Source organism: Oncorhynchus mykiss, chromosome 17, assembly GCF_013265735.2.
Source record: "Oncorhynchus mykiss isolate Arlee chromosome 17, USDA_OmykA_1.1, whole genome shotgun sequence".
Classification (NCBI taxonomy): domain Eukaryota; kingdom Metazoa; phylum Chordata; class Actinopteri; order Salmoniformes; family Salmonidae; genus Oncorhynchus; species Oncorhynchus mykiss.
In genome coordinates this window covers 75,649,256-75,672,066 of record NC_048581.1, presented here as the reverse complement: position 1 = coordinate 75,672,066, position 22,811 = coordinate 75,649,256, and the positions used below count along the sequence as shown (strand labels likewise).

The 22,811-nt window shown below is 41.9% G+C and overlaps 1 protein-coding gene across 9 annotated transcripts in view; it reads left to right on the top strand.

The window, feature by feature from the left end:
- Window positions 1–211: 211 nt before the first annotated feature.
- The window catches only part of LOC110494585 (inositol 1,4,5-trisphosphate receptor, type 1b), a 143,340-nt gene continuing 120,740 nt past the window's right edge, over window positions 212–22,811 (top strand). For 8 of the 9 annotated variants that reach the window (XM_021569788.2, XM_021569785.2, XM_021569786.2 and 5 more), the window contains exons 1-3: window positions 212–383; window positions 11,228–11,341; window positions 18,411–18,481. In XM_021569788.2, coding sequence (XP_021425463.2) covers window positions 11,250–11,341; window positions 18,411–18,481 — 163 coding nt within the window. In that variant the 5' untranslated portion in view covers window positions 212–383; window positions 11,228–11,249. Of the gene's footprint in view, window positions 384–11,227; window positions 11,342–18,410; window positions 18,482–22,811 lie in introns of those variants that run through there. The other variant, XM_021569787.2, reaches the window with a different exon arrangement.

Below are 22,811 nucleotides of genomic sequence, written 5' to 3'. Positions count from 1 at the left end.
ACAAGTTAAGCCTACAGTTTTTATCATTGAAACAACATTTCCCAAACACCACTGCTGCAATATATATATATATATATTGTTGTCCTCAGTGGCAATCAGCTTCTTACCTCCTCCACATGCGCATTGAAGAAACGCCCCTTTTGCTTATATTTATAAATAAATATATATAATATAAGCAAAAGGGGCGTTTCTTCAAAGCGCATGTGGAGGAGGTAAGAAGCGGATTGCCACTGAGGACAAATTCAGCTGTCAAAGAAGCTTTGTTCTAACTGGAGTTTCAGTCGGCGATCATGGATTTATACGAGGACGGCGCCGTGGAAATTCACGTTTGCTGATCCAGCCCGATTCGATCATTTTTTCGCCTCATTCTTTCTTTTGTGAAGGTAAAGTCTTATGCAGATTCTCACCCTGTAGCATAGTTTTGAGAGGAGCATCATCCTCTAACGTCATACATGAATTGTCAAGGAACCCACGCGTTATAGTCTACCTCGATATAGTAGGCTATGTATTCTATAGTCTTTAATGCATTGTGTTTTCAAGACCACCAAAATTGGTCTGTATCGTGGAATAAAACCTGAAACTTCAGACGTTAAAATGTCAGATTGTTGCATTTTGAATGAGCTGTGAGAAATTTCAAGGTGGCCACCGATACATTTTTGGTTTATGTGACTCGGTTACATTTGACAGCTTCAGGAAATGAAAGATGTAACAATGTAGCCTAAGCAACAAGCAAAGACTGACAATGTAGCATAACAATGTAATGATAATGTATCAATTGAATATATATATATATATATATATATATATATATATATATATATATATATATAAAACTACTAATTTTGTTTCATCCTGATGATTTAGGAGCCTATCCAAGACAATTAGTGTTGCCTACATCAATGATAGAATAGGCCAACAAACCAAGCGTAAAAACAAGCATTGTCAGATGGTTCTGATGGAGTCAGTTAGACCTATTTGCTACATTCTAGATGGCTACAATATTCCCTTCTGTTTGGATCATTTTTATATTGGGGATGTTGAGGCACAATGGTTTCGGGCAGGATTTGTACTAATGGAAAGGTCTGCAGACATTTCAGTTTGGACACTAGGTAATTAGAGTTGTAGGTTTTTCAGAATATTCCATAAAGAGTGAGGCCTACTTAAAAACATTCAGAAGCTATCTTTTGTTTGAGTGTAGGTTTCATGTACAGGTAACTGCCAAAAATAAAGGATACGCCAACATAGTTTCTTAATAGGACGTTAGGACACCACGAACCAGAAGAACTTTAATGCACCTTGGCATAGATTCTACAAATCTGTTCAACTCTATTATTAGAGGGATGCGACACCATTCTTCTGAGATATTACATCATTTGGCGTTTTGTTGATGGTGGTGGAGAATGTTGTCTCAGGCGCCACTTTAGAAACTGCCATACATTTTCAATTGGGTTGAGATCTGGTGATGGCCATGGCATACATTGTTTTCATGCTCATGAAACCATTCAGTGACCACTCGTGCTCTGTGGATAGGGGCATTGTCATCCTATGTGGGCATAGGCATGGTAGCCACAATAATGGCCTGCCCAGCATTTTTATACATGACCCTAAAAATGATGGGATGTTAATTGCTTAATTAACTCAGGAACCACACCTGTGTGGAAGCACCTGCTTTCAATATACTTCATGTCCCTTTATGTCCCTAATTTACTGAAGTGTTTCCATTATTACTTACTTGTATCGGTAGCCTATCACTACCCAGCAACCTGCATGAGCTGTGTTGAGTGTTGAAAACTATAATTTGAAACCATTAATTTCAAGTTCATTTGACCTAAACCGATATATAAAGGAGGACATCTGCCCTGTGGCGCAACAGAATTTGAGTGCGTCACCATTTCCAATAAAAGGAATACTGTCATGGACTAACTGCCCATGCAAAAGCCCAGAGATATTTACATGTTGAACTGGGGAATAAACTTTGCCAAATGACCTCAGTTAATTAATGCAAAAACAATTGAGACTAGCTTTAGTTCAAAGGTTACATGGTGTCTTGTAGTGAAAAGTATAAAAGAGCTCACTCAGCTGGTGATGCATTAAAAACAAAAAAATAAATTTGAAGTGAGATTCACATGAGCACCACAATGTCTTTTCCCCCCCATGCTCTACCAAGGTTTTCCAACACACAGCTTTGACCTACTACCGTAACTATATTGTACTTCCAACTATGTGTAGGTAGGTTGCTTAGGATTCAAACCTTCTCAAACAGTTTTTATAGAGGAGGTGCTTCCATAATAATGGGATTTGTACCGTATACAAGGTAAAGCATTGGAATCTTCACACACCACAGTAAGACATTATCTCATTACACTTCGTTTTCATGTTTTTAAAATTTGTATTAAATGAAAGCAAGCTTTGCTTTCATACTTACAAGACCATCAGGCTTGATTGAGCTGTGTTGTCTTGTAGTAATGTGGTGCATGCCTGTATTTTATTTCAGCAATAGATGTCATGGGGGGGGGGGGGGGGGGGGGGGGGGGGCATAGTAACATCCTTTTTTGGTCATTAGGTGCCAAACATAACAACAGGTGGTGGTGTGTTAGAGCCTGTCTGCATTCCTAATTTCTGTAACTATTAGCTTACCTGTGTAATATTGGCATAAGCTCACAACCACTTGTTTCAAACATGGTCCTATTTTATAAATTGCTGTGCTGATCAATGGACAGTTCATTACCTCTGTCAAAATAATATGTAGCTTAAAGTTATGTTTGTACTTGTATTTCTTTTTGCAATAAATATGGTGTCGCTACAATAATACACATTTACAATAGGCCTATATCTACAAATGCATACAGCCAAAGGATATATGAATATAAACTGGTATACATCATTTTAATAGCGGAACACTGTAAAGTCCATTATCCTTCTGAAGAGTATAAATTAGGCTGTTTGGGAAGCTTTGAATCCCAAGCAACCTGCCTACACTTAGTTTGAAGTACAATACCAACATAGCTACTGTAGTAGGTCAAAGTTGTGTGCTGGAAAACCTTGGTAGAGTATGGGTGGAATAGGCTTTGTGGTGCTCATGTGAATTTCCTTTTTCGGCTTCAGACGATGCCTATTCTGACTTAAATTGTAGTTTTGTTTTTAATTTCCATCGTTTTTACACTGGAAGGTGACTATTATAATACAGCTTAACACATGCTCTCCCTGTGAACCTCACAATGTTGTGCTTTTTATATTTTATTTATTGAATATCCCAGCTCATAATCCTACTGATCATTGCTCAAAGCAATTGGCGAGAGCAAGGAAACAAAGACTGAAGCAAATATTTACTATGCGATTACACAATGTAGCTGGCTAGATGACTACAATGAGCGCAAAATATGGATGAGCTGTTCTCATCGGAAGGGTTCTGAAATATTCTTTCTCGCCAAGGCGAGGTGTGACTGAATATATCATAGTCATCCTCCTCTGTGGAAATGACTTGGGACAGCCCTGGTGCGTCAGATGCGAGTTGATTTTGGAGGTAGTCCAGCTGAATTCTCCCCGGGACAACAGTGATCTACTCTGACAGCACACAGTGGAGGAATTAGATGTTCCAGTGCGACGAGGACATCAAAAAGCACAGAGATGGCCAGGCGCTCTGTCAACCAGCTGGTGTTTGCATTTCTCTGTGACAGGTGCATGCCCACAATCCTCCACTCAGACATAAAGCACTGTGTCCCCGGGAAGTACCGTAGGGATGGCGTGCATCTCACGGATGATGGAAATGACCTCTTCCATGAGAGTCTGAGAGCTGGGCCTGCATCCACAAAGTGTCTCCGAGTAGACAATTGGTCATAAGTGGGGCGGCAGCGTAGCCTAGTGGTTAGAGCGTTGGACTAGTAACCGGAAGGTTGCGAGTTCAAACCCCCGAGCTGACAAGGTACAAATCTGTCGTTCTGCCCCTGAACAGGCAGTTAACCCACTGTTCCCAGGCCGTCATTGAAAATAAGAATTTGTTCTTAACTGACTTGCCTGGTTAAATAAAGGTAAAATAAAAATAAAATAAAAAATAAGTGCTGAGAATAGAGACATTTTATTCCTACTCTTACGGGTGAAAATAAAATCTATGCATGAAGCCTCTTCAGTAATAAGGCACACCGAGTCTACAACTATTTAGGACACCTCCATGAGCTGTCCTAACCAATTAATGAAGAGTTACCAGCAGGTGTCTTGATAATAGAAAAAGGCAGAGATTCAGTGCTTCCTGCACCATAGACAGGCAATTGCTTTGGAGTTATAGAAATATCAAAACATTCCTTCATGATCAACCCATAAATAATCTAGACCTACATGCAACAGTACCGCTTGCACTTTTGACAATGATTTCTTATGAGGCCTTATTCTCATGACGTACAGTGCCTTGCGAAAGTATTCGGCCCCCTTGAACTTTGCGACCTTTTGCCACAGATTCTCGATTGGATTCAGGTCTGGACTTTGACTTGGCCATTCTAACACCTGGATATGTTTATTTTTGAACCATTCCATTGGAGATTTTGCTTTATGTTTTGGATCATTGTCTTGTTGGAAGACAAATCTCCGTCCCAGTCTCAGGTCTTTTGCAGACTCCATCAGGTTTTCTTCCAGAATGGTCCTGTATTTGGCTCCATCCATCTTCCCATCAATTTTAACCATCTTCCCTGTCCCTGCTGAAGAAAAGCAGGCCCAAACCATGATGCTGCCACTACCATGTTTGACAGTGGGGATGGTGTGTTCAGCTGTGTTGCTTTTACGCCAAACATAACGTTTTGCATTGTTGCCAAAAAGTTCAATTTTGGTTTCATCTGACCAGAGCACCTTCTTCCACATGTTTGGTGTGTCTCCCAAGTGGCTTGTGGCAAACTTTAAACAACACTTTTTATGGATATCTTTAAGAAATGGCTTTCTTCTTGACACTCTTCCATAAAGGCCAGATTTGTGCAATATACGACTGATTGTTGTCCTATGGTCAGAGTCTCCCACCTCAGCTGTAGATCTCTGCAGTTCATCCAGAGTGATCATGGGCCTCTTGGCTGCATCTCTGATCAGTCTTCTCCTTGTATGAGCTGAAAGTTTAGAGGGACGGCCAGGTCTTGGTAAATTTGCAGTGGTCTGATACTCCTTCCATTTCAATATTATCGCTTGCACAGTGCTCCTTGGGATGTTTAAAGCTTGGGAAATCTTTTTGTATCCAAATCCGGCTTTAAACTTCTTCACAACAGTATCTCGGACCTGCCTGGTATGTTCCTTGTTCTTCATGATGCTCTGCGCTTTTAACGGACCTCTGAGACTATCACAGTGCAGGTGCATTTATACGGAGACTTGATTACACACAGGTGGATTGTATTTATCATCATTAGTCATTTAGGTCAACATTGGATCATTCAGAGATCCTCACTGAACTTCTGGAGAGAGTTTGCTGCACTGAAAGTAAAGGGGCTGAATAATTTTGCACGCCCAATTTTTCAGTTTTTGATTTGTTAAAAAAGTTTGAAATATCCAATAAATGTCGTTCCACTTCATGATTGTGTCCCACTTGTTGTTGATTCTTCACAAAAAAATACAGTTTTATATATTTATGTTTGAAGCCTGAAATGTGGCAAAAGGTTGCAAAGTTCAAGGGGGCCGAATACTTTCGCAAGGCACTGTATGCCTAAATACTTACAACCACTAGACTAATAAATAGTCAGCTTTTCTTTCAATTATTTCATTAAGCTGCGTGTTATTTCAAGCAGAATATCACGTTGTTATAAAAGATGCCTATAAGTGGGTAATTGAAAACATTTATTTGCGTTTGGGTAAAAATGATAGACCTTTCAAACATTTTATCCCACATTATCGGCAAGTAACTACTGTGCCAAAACAATTGAGTTGGTTAATAGTATTGACAAGTGTGATATTCTGCTTTTAAACCTGTATGATTCAGTGCAAAATGCCTATCACATTATAATGTGTCTATCACATTATAAAAAATATTGGGATTGGTAAAAAAGAAAGAAATATGCATGCCAACCTTTTTAGAGTAAGCAAAGTGATCGTTTCAGGTGAAAATGATATCAAACTTTTTACCATTGCAACATTTGATGTATAGTCACACTCGTGGTTGTATGAAACCTGCTATACATTTCACAGCTGGCGATGCCTCATCACGATTGGTTTATTCCCCATAATTTGCTATGAGCCGTCATCACTATCACTTCCTTTGCGGTACCTCAAACTGTCATTACTAAGAGTTGACAGTTGATTTTACTCCTGGCTCAGAGTTTGTCTGAGCAGTGACTGAACATAATCCTAAAACCTACTCTGAGCTTTTTTTGTCTTAACTGGGTTTAACAGGATTCTTAGGACCTTTTCTGAGACGCTTTGTGGAGACGGGCCCTGGTCTCTCCTCCTTTCTAGCAAAATGCACGCAGTAGTACACACCCCACACTGCCATTTGTCTGCCTCTCCAGAAACCCAAAGGCTATTTTTAAGAGCCATCTAATGAATTAAAATAAGTGGGTGTGTGTCGGGAGGGGCTGTTAAAACTATTAAATAAATATTTTTCTAAATACTCCCACACCGACCTCGACAAACTGTTTCTGTATGGACCTCGCTTTGTGCATGGGGGCATTGTCATGCTGAAACAGGAAAGGGCCTTCCCCAAATTGTTGCCACAAAGTTGTATGCACAGAATCGTCTAGAAAGTCATTGTATGCTGTAGTGTAAAGATTTTCCTTCACTGGAACTCAAGGGCCTAACCCGAACCATGAGAAACTAGCCCCAGACCATTATTCCTCATCCACCAAACTTTACAGTTGGCATTATACATTGGGTCAGGTAGCGTTCTTCTGGCATGTGTCAAACCCATATTCATCAGTCGGACTGCCAGATGGTGAAGCGTGATTCATCACTCCAGAGAACGCGTTTCCACTTCTTCAGAGTCCAATGGCTGCAGGCCTTACTCTGTTCCAGCCAACGCTTGGCATTGTGCATGGTGATCTTAGGCTCGGCTGTGGAAACCCATTTCATGAAGCTCCTGACAAACAGTTCTGGTGCTTCCAGAGGCTGTTTGGAGCTCGGTAGTGAGTGTTGCAACCAAGGTCAGATGATTTTAACGCACTACGTGCTTCAGAACCCGGCAGTCCCGTTCTGTGAGCTTGTCGCCTACCATTTCGCAGCTGAGCCGTTGTTTCTCCTAGACGTTTCCACTTCACAATAACCACACTTACAGTTGACCAGGGTAGCTCTATCAAGGCAGAAATTTGACCAACTGACTTGTTGGAAAGGTGGCATCCCATGACAGTGCCATTTTGAATGTACTGAGCTCTTCAGTACGGGCCATTCTACTGCCAATGTTTGCTATGGAGATTTGTCGGCAACAGGTGTGGTTGAAATTGCAGAATCCATTAATTTGGAGTAGTGTCCGCATACTTTTGGCCATGTAGTGTATCTCCTTCAAGAGGGAAACCCGCATTGTTCTGATCCACAGGCAGGAACTCTAACCATTTATACTATTAATCCTGATCTTAACACATTCACTTCGACAGACCATTTAAACGCCTGGAAGCGTTTGTTTCTAAATGATTTTCTTCATTCACTCAGTAATAATTGCATGTTTATTTTTCTTGCTTGGTCAATATACAATAGTCTAAAATAGTTGATTTGTTGAAAACAGACTTATTTAGTTACGTAGTTAACCAAGGTAGCAAGCATTTAATTTTATTTTGATGGCAAGCTTCTGCGACCTGATCTCATAGCGTTTCGTTTTATTCCTAGACACTCCATTTAGTATGATATGTTATGTTTCGTATGGGTGTATTCATTTGTGGATGACCATCATCCTTTTTGTATATGTTACAAATTAAAATTTGTTTATGTTACGAAATGCACAAATTCCAATTCGTACAGTATGTTATGAATTTACAATACGTATGATACATTACGAATTACAATTTGTTGTGGCTAATGTTAGCTAGGTGGCTAACGTTAGCTAGGTTAGGGTTAGGAGTTAAGTTAAAGGAATGGCTAACATGCTAAGTAGTTGCAAAGTAGCTAAAAAGTAGTAAGTAGTTGCAAGGTTGGTAATTAGCTAAAATGCTAAAGTTGTCCATGATGAAGTTGGAACACTCAACCTTTTGGGTTGCTAGACATTCGTGTTATATGCCCATCCACACCATTATGATCCCCGCCTCCTACAAACAAAGACTGAAGAAGGAAGTTCTGGTAATCAGGTCTGTACAATGCTGGTCTGACCAATCAGAATCCAAGCACCAAGACTGTGGTGATCATGTGAACTGGAGTATGTTCCGGGTCACCTCTGGGTATTTTTTATTGAACCTATATTTAACTAGGCAAGTCAGTTAAGAACAAGTTCTTATTTACAATGATGGTCTAGGAACAGTGGGTTAACTGCCATATTCATGGGCAGAACGACAGATTTTTACCTTGTCAGCTCGGGGATTAAGTCTAGCAATCTTTCAATTACATGCCCAACACTCTAACCACTAGGCTACCTGCCGCCCTTATAACATCAATGAATACACCAACTCAGACACCGGATTTAGAAAAAATGCATAGATGTGATACCAATGGTTTCTTCCAAAACTTACCCAAGTCAAAAACTGTGGACCAGACGGCATCCCTAGCTGTCCCCTTAGACTAAGTGCAGCCCAGCTAGCTGTTGTGTTTTTGGACATTTTCAATCTCTCTCTAGCTCAGGCCGTTATCCCCACCTGTTTCAAGATGACCACTATCATCCCTGTGCCCAAGAAAGGGAAAGTAACTGAACTGAATGACTACTGACCCTTTGCACTCACTTCCGTCATCATGAAGTGCCTTGAGAGTCGAAGACCACATCACCTCCTTCCTTCCCGACACACTCGACCCTCTCCGAAGAAGATCATCAGGAACCTAAGCCACCCGAGCCATGGCCTGTTCTCCCCAATTCCATCACTCAGATCCTGGCAATACAGACATCCTACTCTGCCTCCACCCCAATGGACATTTTATCATGCTGAATAGCCACTACCCCTCCCCCCCTCCCCTGCCTTTCAATGGACAATTACCCTGCCCACACCCCAATGTACATTTTATATTTAAGCAATAAGGCCCACGGAGGTGTGGTATATGGCAAATATATTCATGGCTAAGGTCTGTTCTTAAGCATGATGCAATGCGGAGTGCCTGGACACAGCCCTTAGCCGTGGTATACTGGCCATGTACAGTATCACAAACCCCAGAGGTGCCTTATTGCTATTATAAACTGGTTACCAATGTAATTAGAGCAATAAAAATACATTTTTCCTCATACCCGTGGTATACGGTCTGATATACCACGGCTTTCAACCAATCAGCATCCAGAGCTCGAACCATCGTCACATTTGTCACTATAAAGTCCATGGAGAATAAGAGCACCTCCTCCTAGCTGCCCACTGCACTGAGGATAGGAAACACTGTCACCACCGATAAATCCATGATAATTTAAATAAGCATTTTTCCACGGTTGGCCATGCTTTCCACCTGGTTACCCTACCCCAGCCAACATCTCAGCACCCCCTGCAGCAACATCTCAGCACCCTACCCCGGCCAACACCCCCCGCGCTTTCTAAAATCTTCGAAAGCCAAGTTAATAAACAGATCACCGACCATCTCAAATCCCACCGTACCTTCTCCACTATGCAATCTGGTTCCCGAGCTGGTCACGGGTGTACCTCAGCCATGCTCAAGGTCCTAAATGATATCATAACCGCCATCAATAAGAGACAGTACTGTGCAGCCGTCTTCATCGACCTGGCCAAGGCTTTATACATCTGGCCCTTCTTTGGACACTCTGCTAACAAACCTACAAAAGAGCTTCTACGCCATACAACACTTCTTCCGTGGCGTCCAACTGCTTTTAAATGCTAGTAAAACTAAGTGCATGCTCTTCAACCGATGGCTGCCCGCCCCCTCCCGACCGACTAGCATCACTACTCTGTAGGGTTCTGACCTAGAATATGTGGACAACTACAAATACTTAGGTGTCTGGTTAGACTGTAAACTCTTCTTCCAGACTCACATTAAGCATCTCCAATCCAAAATTAAATCTAGAATCGGCTTCCTATTTCGCAACAAAGCCTCTTTCACTCATGCTGCCAAACATACCCTCGTGAAACTGACTATCCTACTGATCCTTGACTTTGGCGACGTCATTTACAAAATACGTCTACTCTACTCAGCAAACTGGCTGTAGTCCATCACAGTGCCATCCGTTTTGTCACCAAAGCCGCATTTACTACCCACCACTGCAACCTGTATGCTCTCGTTGGCTGGCCCTCAATGCATATTTGTCGCCAAACCCACTGGCTCCAGGTCATCTGTAAGTCTTTTCTAGGTAAAGCCCTTTTCTCAGCTCACTGGTCACCATAGCAACCCCCACCTGTAGCACGTGCTCCAGCAGGTACATTGCACTGGTCATCCCCAAAGCCAACACTTCCTTTGGCCGCCTTTCCTTCCAGTTCTCTGCTGCCAATGACTGGAACGAATTGCAAAAATCTCTGAAGCTGGAGTCTTATATCTCCTTCTCTAACTTTAAGTGACAGCAGTCAGAGCAGCTTAACAATCACTGTACATGTATACAGCCAATCTGTAAATAGCACACCTAACTACCTCATCCCAATATTATTACTTACCCTCTGGCTCTTTTGCACTCCAATATTTCTACTTGTACATCATCTGCACATCTATCACTCAAATCAGATTTGATTTGATTTGACATCTATCACTCCAGTATTAATGCTAAATTGTAATTTTTCTTTTCTATTGTGTTAATGACTATACGTTTGTTTGTGTAACTCTGTTGTTTTTGTCGCACTGCTTTGCTTTATCTTGGCCAGGTCACAGTTGTAAATGAGGACTTGTTCTCAACTGGGCTACCTGGTTAAATAAAGGTGAAATAATAAATAAAAAACAGTTGTAAATGCGTGTGTAATATATTTATTTATTTTTTCATTCACACCTGCACTATTGGAGCTCGGAGCTCAATAATTTTACTGTACACTGCAACTAGGCATGAGTCTAAATAAAAATCTATCTATAGTAACAATGTTATACATAGGAACCGCTATGTAATTACATGGTAATAGCTCTAGGCCTATAGGTTAAATATGCAGTATTTATCAGGGTAAATGACTGTACATCTGTGTGGTATATTTATCACACCAACTCTTGTCTCTTACATCTTTTCCAGGCACAGTCCAGGGTGAGGCAACATGTCAGACAAGATGTCCAGTTTCCTCCACATCGGGGACATCTGCTCTCTCTATGCAGAGGGCTCCACCAGTGGATTTATCAGCACTTTAGGGTATGTCTGTCTGCCTACTGTTATACTGCTGCATATGAATCCAATCCCTCTCAACTTGAAAGACGCACATGCTCATAGATTCATGTCTGTCACAGTACACATCCAATGTCAGACACGGGTTGGTATACATTTACACATAAACATGCACATACACACAGAGCCAGGTACCAGTGAAATAATGAACCTGGTTGGTTTTTGGGGCCAGGGAGACAGCTGGAACTGCTGCCAAGGTGATAATGTCAAATAATGTAGGGGTTTATTTAATGGCTTAGTCAGAGTCATGGCTTTATTTCACAAGCTTTAATAATGTTTGCTCCTCTAGTGTTATTAGCAGAATAAAGCCTTACTCATTCCATTGTTATTAAAGTAATGCCGTTTCATACCGGTTTCAGCTGAAGTGGTGGAGCATATAATAATAAAAGCTAGATTGCAGAATGCTTGTCGTTGAGGTGATAATGTTCTATGCCCTTAGAAGACATTTTGAGAAATGGAAAGGGGGAGAGTGTTTGGAGCTGGAGTGTGAGAGGCAGAGGTCACAGAACATTTTTGGAGTCCAGCTGAGGATGTAGAGAGGGAGGACTGAGGACACAGAAGTGAGGGGGTTAAAGGTGAGGGGGAGGAGAAAGTGAGTGTCAGGGAAGAGAGGAATGTGTTTGAACAAGTGAAATGTTATATTGAATGGGATAGTGTCAGTGGGATACGGAGCAGGAGATGTGATGTGTTGTGTTGGCTGTTTATAGGATGTGTTGGCTGTCCTTTTTGTCTCTTCCAAGTTGTACCAATTGTAAAACCATGAAATGATGGTCCTAAGTGGCTTAAATTATTTTGCTTCCTGTGTTTGAATTTAAATATTGAGAGCTTATGCTGTATACATTTATACAGAAGCGATTGCTCAAATTAAACTGTACATTTTAAACTGTACATTTTAACATTTTAACTCATCCTTCCCCTGTGTGATCACACCCATTTAACAGAATTTCACGCCTAAATTTTCATCACGGCTCAGTGAGGGTTGAGGGAGATCATTGACTGAAGCATGAGCTGAATTCACAACAAGGCTGATGGGCTTGACAACACTTCTAGTTCTCTGGTGTCAGAGCTGCGAAACTGCCTCGTCTCCTTCCTGTTCCTCCCTTCTATTTTCTGCTCCTGCCTGTTTGTTGTTCTTTTCCCTCAGTGAAAATGAACACGGTATCTGTGTTGCCATCTCCACTCTTAGCCTCCTTTTTAGCATTGTCATCCATGCCTCTTAATCATACATCGTCACTATCTGGCCCTTTGCTGGGCCCCCATTCAAGCCTTGCCCTGCCATCTCTCAAGAAGCCCCTGCTCTTACACAAATTGCGTAACCAGGCCATGGAAACAAATGTGTGCATGGCTTTGAAGAGCAGCACCTTGACCATACTCGGTTGTCAAGTTGCTAGCCTGGTAATCATTTTTTTTCTCTCCCCCTGGTCCCCTCTCTGTTGTGGTTGCCCTCTGTTAGGAGATGAGCTGAAGGGAATGAGCTATATTTAGAAACAGCAGGCAGTGTACAGGAGGCTGTGATACTGTTGGTTGTCTTTGTGTATCATACTGACCATTATAAAGCTTTGTAACGAGCCACCTGGTCTGCAGCTGGTTTTGAGAGGACAGTTCTGTTCACTACTGTAACAGGGGTCTGGCCTGGGCTGGCTGCTTCCTGGAGCACAGAGCAAGACTGCTGCCCTTTGCTGATTTTACATCAACGTTATTACACCTCTTTACATTATTACACCTCTTTACAGGCTCTGCATAGAAATTCAGTTGAATGACGTCTAGCATTTTCCTTGTAGTGTGTAGGCTGTATTGTTCTGTAGGACATTATTGTATTGTTTAAATAATGTGTAATTCATACAGATACATTTATCCATGATCTGTACAATTCAGGCCATCCATGTGATGCATGGACAAGATATTATTAAATGAAACAAAAAGTTTTAGGCAATCGTAACCCAATTCATTTCCCTTGGGGATATGCTTACAGTGTGTTTTTTAAAATTTAAACAATATAATAATGTCCTACAATACATAGCCTGCACAGGCTATAAATGGAAAATGCTGACTGGACTGGCTCCAGAACCCCATCGAGGTGTCATATTTATCTTTCCGACTACCTGCCAAGCATCCTGTGTTTTGCAGCCAGGAGTAAATCTGAGGCCTATAATGGACTGAGCTTTTATGAAATGGATTATTCCATGGGTGTTATACCTGTGTAGTAACACTGTAAATACTATAGTAACAGCATTGTAGTTCAATATTATTTTAATAAGTGCTTTGAGTGTGCTATATAATGACAAATGAAGGGAGTTGAGTGTTACTACACAAGTAGAATAAGGAACAGTCTCTATTCCACTTGTGTAATTACAATAAACATTCAACTCCATAAATGTTATTATTTAACAATACTATGTAACATGTCAATACAACGTGTGCCTTATGTAATGTGTTGCTACACAGGTTATAAGAGCAACAACTCTTATCAGACACCAATCGTGTTAATGGCTCAGCAGAATGCTCCAAGAATGATGATCCATATGAGGACTTAGTCCCAATCTTGCATGGCTGCACCAAAATAGGAATCAGACAGAGAGTGGTCCTCTGTAGCTCAGATGGTACAGAATGGCGCTTGCAACGCCAATGTCGTGAGTTTGATTCCCCCGGACCACCTGTACGTAAAAGGTATGCATGCATGACTGTACAGATGTAGGATCTTACACTGAACAAAAAATACATTCAACAATTTCAAAGATTTTACTGAGTTACGGGTCATATAAGGAAATCGGTCATTTGAAATAAATTCTAATCTATGGATTTCACGTGACTGGGAGTACAGACATGCATCTGTTTTTTCACAGATACCTTAAAAAAAACGTAGGGGTGTGGATCAGAAAACCAGTCATTATCTGTTACCACCATTTGCCTCATGCAGCGCAACACATTTCCTTCGCATACTCTTAGAGAAAAGGGTTCCAAAATACTTCTTTGTGTGTCCCCATAGGAGAACCCGTTTTGGCTCCTCTGTGGAAAAGGTTCTACCTGGAACCAAATAGGGTTCTCCTATGGGGACACCCAAAGAACCCTTTTGGAACCAGCTTGCCACTGGCCATCAAAGGTGAGCATTTGCACACTGAAGTCATTTATGACGCCGAACTGCAGTCAGGTCAAGACCCTGGTGAGGATAACGAGCAAGCAGATGAGCTTCCCTGAGACGGTTCCTAACAATCTGTGCAGAAATTCTTCGGTTGTGCAAACCCACAGTTTCATCAGCTGTCCAGATGGCTAGTCTCAGACCATCCCGCAGGTGAAGAAGGTGGATGTGGAGGTCCTGGGCTGGCGTGGTTACACATGGTCTGGGGTTGTGAGGCCGGTTGGACTTATTGCCAAATTCTCTACAACAACATTGGAGGCGGCGTATGGTAGAGAAATTAACCTTAAATTCTCTGGCAACAGCTCTGGTGGAAATTTCTGCAGTCAGCATGCCAATTGCAGATTCCTTCAAAACTGGAGATGTCTGTGGCATTGTTGTGTGACAAAACTGCACAGTTTAGAGTTGCCTTTTATTGTCCCCAGCACAAGGTGTACTGCCTGTGTAATTATCATGCTGTTTTAATTGGCTTCTTGATATGCCACACTTGTCAGGTGGATGGATTATCTTAACAAAGGGGAAATGCTCACTAACAGGGATGTAAACAAACTTGTGCACCAAATTTGAGAGAAATAAGCTTTTTGTGCATATGAAACATTTCTGTGATATTTTATTTCAACTCATGAAACATGGAACCAACACTTTAAATGTTGCGTTTATATTTTTGTTCAGTATAATTTGAGCCAGTTTGCTACAGCAGGAAAATAATCCTGCAGCAACAGGAAATGGAAATTATGTGGATTATAATTACTGGAATAGTTTGTAGGGGGTTGATACATTTTTTTGTTAGGACAAATCAAATCTGAAATTTCAAAGAGGAAATACTAACTATACTAACTTTTTCAAAACTCAAATACACTACAAGTTTGCATTTCACTTTGGACAAAAGCATCTGTTAAATGGCATATATTATTAAATTATTAAATATTAGAGTGCTTGATGAATGCCATTCACAGATGTTCAGGTGTTCAAATTCCAAGTGCCTCTATCAAGTCAGCTGTGTTTTCTTAAGTTTAATAAGGCTCAATGGATTTAGATGTTTAAAAGTTAGGCTAAATGTGAATAGCCATGTAATACTAAGTATTAGTAATAATAATGCAAAAAAATCTAGAGCCCTCGAAACCCAAGTGTTTTAACCACCGAAAAGCTTTATTTACAGGCACAGCCCCAATCGTTTAATACTCCTCATTTCACCAGCTTCTCCCAAACCAAATATTTATTTCCATAAAACCCCCTTAATACACATTTCAGCCAGGAATTCAGAGGAAATTTCAGCTAAAGCTGTTCTTGCTTTGTTTATTTTTAGCTCAGAAGGTTTGGTTTAGTTCTGAGTGAGCAGACTGACTTAGTATTGCTATGAATGCCCTTACAGCAGGTAGAGGATGAAACATAGTTCATCCACTAATTAGACTGCTTGATTTCAGGCCTTTATGTCCTTATACTGTAGCTCCTCTCAATGTGCGGCCTCCAGAGAGCACTGTGCCCTGCTCGGCGAAAATTAGGCATACTGAGTTTGATGGACAGTTCCCACAGCAATCTGCCCTCTACGCCTCTTGACCAATAATCTTGTCGTTGATACAATGAGGTAGTGCCATTATGCACTGTGATGCTGATTGGTGATGCATGCAGGGTTAACAGTCTCTCTGCCACCTAACTCCAAGTCCTCCTGACTTCAGAGTCTGGAAAGGCTCTTGATGTTGTCGGCACGATGGGTCGATAAGGATAACACAGTGCTACCAAGGACTGTGGGCTCTCCTTCCCCGTGACCGAGGTGAGTAAGACAGTTAAACGTGTTAACCTTCGCAAGGCTGCCGGCCCAGATGGCATCCCTAGCCACGTCCTCAGAGCATGCGTAAACACGCCAGCCAGCTGGTCTGTTTACAGACATATTCAATCTCTCCCTATCACAGCCTGCCATCCCCACATGTTTCAAGATTGCCACCATTGTTCCTGTACCTAAGAATGCAAAGGTAACTTAACTAAATGACTATCGCCCCGTAGCACTCACTTCTGTCATCATGAAGTGCTTTGAAAGACTAGTCAAGGATCATATCACCACCTTACCTGTCACCCTAGACCCACTTCAATTTGCTTACAGTCCTAATAGGTTCACAGACGATGCAATCGCCATCACACTGCACACTGCCCTATCCCATCTAGAGGAATACCTATGTAAGAATCCTGTTCATTGACTATACAGTAGCTCAGCATTCAACACAATAGTACCCTCCAAGCTGATCATCAAGCTCGAGTCCCTGGGTCTGAACCCCGCCCTGTGCGGGTCCTGGACTTTCTGACGGCCGCCCCCAGGTGGTGAAGGTAGGAAACAACAGTTCCACTTCGCTGATCCTCAACACTGGGGCCCCACAAGGGTGCGTGCTCAGCCCCCTCCTGTACTCCCTGTTCACCCATGCCTGCGTTGGCCATGCACGCCTCAAACTCAATCATCAGGTTTGTGGACGACACAACCTTAGTAGGCTTGATTACCAACAACGACAAGACAGCCTACAGGGAGGAGTTGAGGGCTCTGGGAGTGTGATGTCAGAAATATCCTCCCATTCAACGTCAACAAAACAAAGGCGATTATTTTGGACGTCAGCAGAGGGAGCACCCCCCTAGCCACATCGACGGGACAGCAGTGGAGAAGGTGGAAAGTTCCTCAGCGTACATATCACTGACCAACTGAAATGGTCCACCCACACAGGCAGTGTGGTGAAGAAGGCGCAACAACACCTCTTCAACCTCCAGGAGGCTGAAGAATTATGGCTTTGCACCTAAAACCCTCACAAACTTTTACAGATGCACAATTGAGAGCATCCTGTCGGGTTTCATCACCGCCTGGTATGGCAACTGCACTGCCCGCAACCCCAAGGCTCTCAAGGGCGGTGCGGTCTGCACAGCGCATCACTGAGGGCGAACTACCAGCCCTCCAGGACACCTACAGCACCCGATGTCACAGGACAGCCAAAAATATAATCAAGGACAACCACCCAAGCCACTGCCTGTTCACCCCACTATCATACAGAAGGAGAGATCAGTACAGGTGCATAAGAACTGGGACTGAGAGACTGGAAAAACAGCTTCTAACACAGAGAGGCTGCTGCCTACATCCAGACTTGAAATCATTGGTCACTTTTAATCATGTCATTTTAATAATGTTTACATATCTTGCATTACTCATCTCATGTAAATACTGTATTGTATACTATTTACTGTATCTTAGTCTGCCGCTCTGACATTGCTCGTCCATATATTTATATATTCTTAACTCCTTTCCTTTAATTTTTGTGTCTTGTTAGATATTGCTACACTGTCGGAACTAGAAGCACAAGCATTTTGCTACACCCGCAATAACACGTGTATGTAACCAATAAAATTTGATCATGATTGGTTTTCATTTGTGTCTTTCGCACTCAAACATCCACATGGACAGCCACACAAAGCCCTGAGCACCGCCCCCTTCCAATACAGTTGTTGTGTTTTCAAATCCAATCGACGTGAGGTCTCAACCCCCCCAGAAAAAGAAAACGTCTGAGAACCAATCAAAGCTCATTAAGAAATAAGCACAAATCTGTGCAAATATTGTATTTACAACGGCCTCCTGTCCAGACCGGTGTGTGAGCTGTCCCTCGCTGACCATGTGAGTTGCATCAGCCAGGCTAGGAGTAGCATAGATCAAACAGGTTGTAGTTATGAGTAAAAGAGAGGTTTTAAATCCGGATGGAGATTACAGTATTGAGCGACTCAACAGCATTCTGTGCTGTGTGTGTACCAGTAGCATTCACTGCTCAGAATGAAACTTGTGGCTGATGTATTGTTTGTCTGTTTCTGCAGGCTAGATGTATGTGTAGTTAGAGGGATGAGTGTTTGATTGACAGCTGTCATTGCTCCTCCTGTTCCCAGGCTTGTGGATGACCGCTGTGTGGTACAGCCAGACACAGGGGACCTCAACAACCCGCCCAAGAAGTTCAGAGGTAATGAGTACACCCCTTCTATCACTCTGTATAGGCTGCTGTTCAAATGCAAGCGTCCAACCCACACTGTGGGATCAAAGAGTCAGCAAGGAGTTAAGGCATTGACTTCATGTGACCTTTTTTTCACTCTAGTTTCCTCTTAGTCCAATCTCTGCTCAGATGTCATTACAATGGATATGATGTCAGCTGGAAAAGGCCTTGTAGAATCTCTTCCAACTCTGAGGCCATCATTGCAAGAGGATTATAACTAAGTACTGTGGGTTTAACCCAGTGGTTTGTGCTCCATGTAAGCATTACAACTAGTAGTTGACACTGAGGGGTTTTTAAAGGTATGTTGAGACATGGAGCCATGACCCCTGATCCTTTGTCATGACATGTGAACTGATGTCTGTGGAAATTAAACTCTACTGAAGCTAATTAACCTTGTATTCACCTGCCTCCCCTCACTGAAATGTGGCACTAGACTATACTACAGTACAGGCTACATTACAGTACAGTTAATACACCACATTGTGTCACCTAGTGAGAGGCCTGTGTTGACTGTGGTGGGGGTGGTTAACTCCGATGCCCTTTGTTCTTTCACCGCTAAACTAAAATGTTACTTATACTTGTATCTGGTAGTGGCAGCGTTTTTTTTATTTTTATTAAAGGTGTTGGCAAATGTATCTAATGTCTTCAGACTATGAAAAGATGGCAGAGTGCCATGTTTCTTTCATTATTGAGGCTGATTCATGCAGTCCATTTCCTGCAAATGTAAGCAGTGTGGATTACGCCAGAACAGAGTTTAGTGTTTCTGAGACTGTCTGGAACAGGCTTGTGTGTTCTGTGAGTAAGAGATAGTAGGCTATTTACTGACGGTTTCTCAAGGCATTTAGGATTGTCAGCAATACATTTTAGTCATTTAGCAGACGCTGTTATCCAGAGCGACTTACATTGCATTCATCTTAAGGTAGCTAGGTGAGACAACAGCATCACAATCGTAGCACGGGGGGAGGGGGGACTTATTTAAGATACTCTTCTTTTAAGATACTCGTGAGACTTATTTACGATACTCTTTAAAGAGATAGGCTATCAGACATTTTCAGAAGATGGGCAGGGACTGACAGAAGACGGAAGCTTTTTCCACCATTGGAGAGCCAGAACAGAGAAGTGCTTTGACTACAAGACTAAGCTAGTATATAGCCTGGTCATGAGTCGTGCTCAGGGTTCATGCATTAGATCTGATTGATCTACATACAGTACATCTTTCATGACAGGTCTGACAGGCTTCACTGCTCATATTCAAAGTATTTCTATGAACAGATTAGCATTCCAAATCATACAGATTGATGCAGTAGTGCCGATGATGCATCCTACTGGGTGTTGAACTCCTGTGTGTTGCCAGGGTTTGCCTACAGTAATGTTGCCTGTGAAATGTCAAACTATTTGGTGGTTTTGAGGCCCATTTGTCCCTAAAGCGAGCCCTGGACATTTTCTTGATGTTGATTGCAAACCCTTGTTCCCAGCTTGCTGTTATTGGGGTTTGGATTTGAGCAGGCTGAGGCAGCAACAAAAATGGTTGTTTGATGTGAGATTCTGTTTACTTCGCTTTCACTTTAACTAGAGCTTCATATCTTCAGAGGCATCTTAATCCATTAACAACACTATCCTCCTCCGAAGAAAAAATCATTCTACGAGTGTATTTTGATGCCACTGCTGTTTCATACTTGGATGTTTTGGAATTCACCTTTATTGCTTCAACACATCTAATGCCATGGGTTTGTTGTATAGTCATTCAACAACACCAAATTGTCAGCCCAATTACTGTGATTAAAGAGGTGATAGTACACTGGGATTCGTGCCTTCACTGGTGTCAGCCATGGCAATTAATGACGGTCTGTCAGTTTGAACTGGAGCCGGGTCAATCCTATTGCCATAGTAACAACATATTGGCCTTTCCCAGGTGGAGATTTCAATGGTGGATTACGTGTGCTACTGTCTCTTTAGCTCATGTGGAACACATCTGCTTAATTAATGCATAATGCAAATGCTGAATTTCATAATGAACTGTGTTTGGTACAGAATATGATGATGATGATAATAATAGACTACACTCTCATGTATAGTAGCACTTTGATTGAAACTAGATTAGGTTATTTGGGAGAAAAAGCTATCTACCAGCTATGGATTTGTATGATTGGTTGGGGTTTACTGTATATCAAGCTTCTGTGTTTAACTTTATTCTCAGTCTTGGCGAAGATATCTAACTTTTTCCCCCACTCAACCATACAACCTAGCCAAGACGTTAAGAATTCTAGTCTGATCAGTGATGTGTCAGACAGTAAAACAACCTGAGTGTTGACAGTTTTTACAGTGATTTTACAGTCCTCCCTTTAGCTCAAGGTCAGTGCAGAACGATTCTGATAGCAGCAGGGCGGGCCAGCTGGGAGTGATTGTGATGCTCCTGCTGATGGGCACCTGGAAGCTCTGGCTGCATACTGTCTCGGTCTCTAATGGAGCCCTTTTTAAATTAGCACAACACCTTGGCAGGCCTCCAGTGCAGACCTTTGAAAACACATTTTTGAGTGAAATGACGTGATTGCCAATGTGAGTTTCATTTATTCGAATCAAGGTCATGGAAATTAAATTTACCTTTTTATCCCTGAAAATGAAAGCCCTAGTTTACTTAATATAGCATGTCTGTGTCATTGTCACACAAATCACTCTATATTATGTCAACCTTCAGTGACAATGGTGACAAAATGAAGATGTAATGAAACACACCACAACTCCTCTAGTATATTGTACTCTCCTGCACTGTTGCACAATGGAAGATGATTCAATGTAAGGAGACATGCCTGTTGTTGCTCAGGGAAATGTATTGTTTCTGGTTAGTTGTGTGATTTACTAAATGGAGGGTTTTTGTTTTTGGCGCAGGAGCCCAAGATACAGTAACTCCTTCATGTCAAGCAGCTGTTCAGTCTCAATCTAGAGGCTCAGTAGACTCAGGAGGCAGCACCATCACTGTCTTTAGGCCTCTAACAAGACTGGCCCAAATATGTCACTGCTTAGTATTGAGAGAAGAGGAATCAATAGCTACTAAAGCAGCAGGGTACCTTACTATCTTTATGTTCCTTTTCATTCTCTTTTTGGACTGAGAAAACAGGCCTACGTAAAATGTCTTTAGCCACGATTGTTTCTGCTCAATGGCATGTGATTGTCTAAATGGTGAGCAGTTTTTGTTTGCACGGCTGTTGTTTCAGTTCCTCAAATAGCCACATTAGACATGCACACTACTGGACAAGAATCTATTTAATCATCTAGTCTTGGAACCTTAACTTCAGTCAATCCCATTGCTGCAACTATCTGGACTGATGGTTTATTGGGATGTTATAGGTCAGAGGAGTTAAAGAGTTTGTCTGAGGGGTAGGCCTTAAATAGTATTGGTAGACTCCAACTCCTTTTTAAGATGGCGCTGACAGAAGTATTTTGTATTCATTATTTGTTTTCATTATTTGCTCAATGTTTCTTGTGTCATTACCTACAGCAGAAAATAGCTTTTGGACATTAGATCAGCAGTCACTCAAGCAAAATTTGGGGAAGTGGGGCCCTAGTCAGACTCAGACGGCATGCATACCATCCACCAACTTCAGATTATTTTACTCGCTAATGTTCAGTCCCTGGACAATAAGGTAGACAATATCCTTCCTGACAGACACCAGGGACTGTAACATACTCTGTTTTACGGAATCATGGCTCTCTCCGGATATATTGTCCCCGTCCATTCAGCCAGTGGGGTTCTCCGTCCATCACGCAGACAGGAAGAAGGAACTCTCTGGGATAAAGAAAGGTGGAGGGGGTTATTTCATGATTAACAACTCATGGTGTGATTGTGTTAACTTACAGGAACTCAAGTCCTTTTGTTCTCCCGATATGGAATATCTCACCATCAAATGCAGACCTCATTAACTCCCAAGATAATTTTCTTTGGTCATCGTCACTGCCGTGTATATTTCCCCTCCAAGCCTACACTGTGTAAACTATGTACAAACTGGAAACGGCATATCCTGAGGCCGCAATTATTGTAGCTGTGGACTTTAATAAAGGAAATCTGAGGAAAACAAATGTTATTAACACACGCACATCAAGTACTTTGGCCGGCTACAAGGCCCTCCCTTCGGCAAATCAGATCATGCCTCCATTCTGCTACTCCCCACCTATAGGCAGAAACTTAACAGGAAGCACCCGTGGTAAGGACAGTTCAACATTAGTCTCATAAGAGCTTTGCAGACCTGTATTGTGCAATATTTGCCCATATATTATTTTTCTTCAAGCTCGGTGAAGGAGTTTG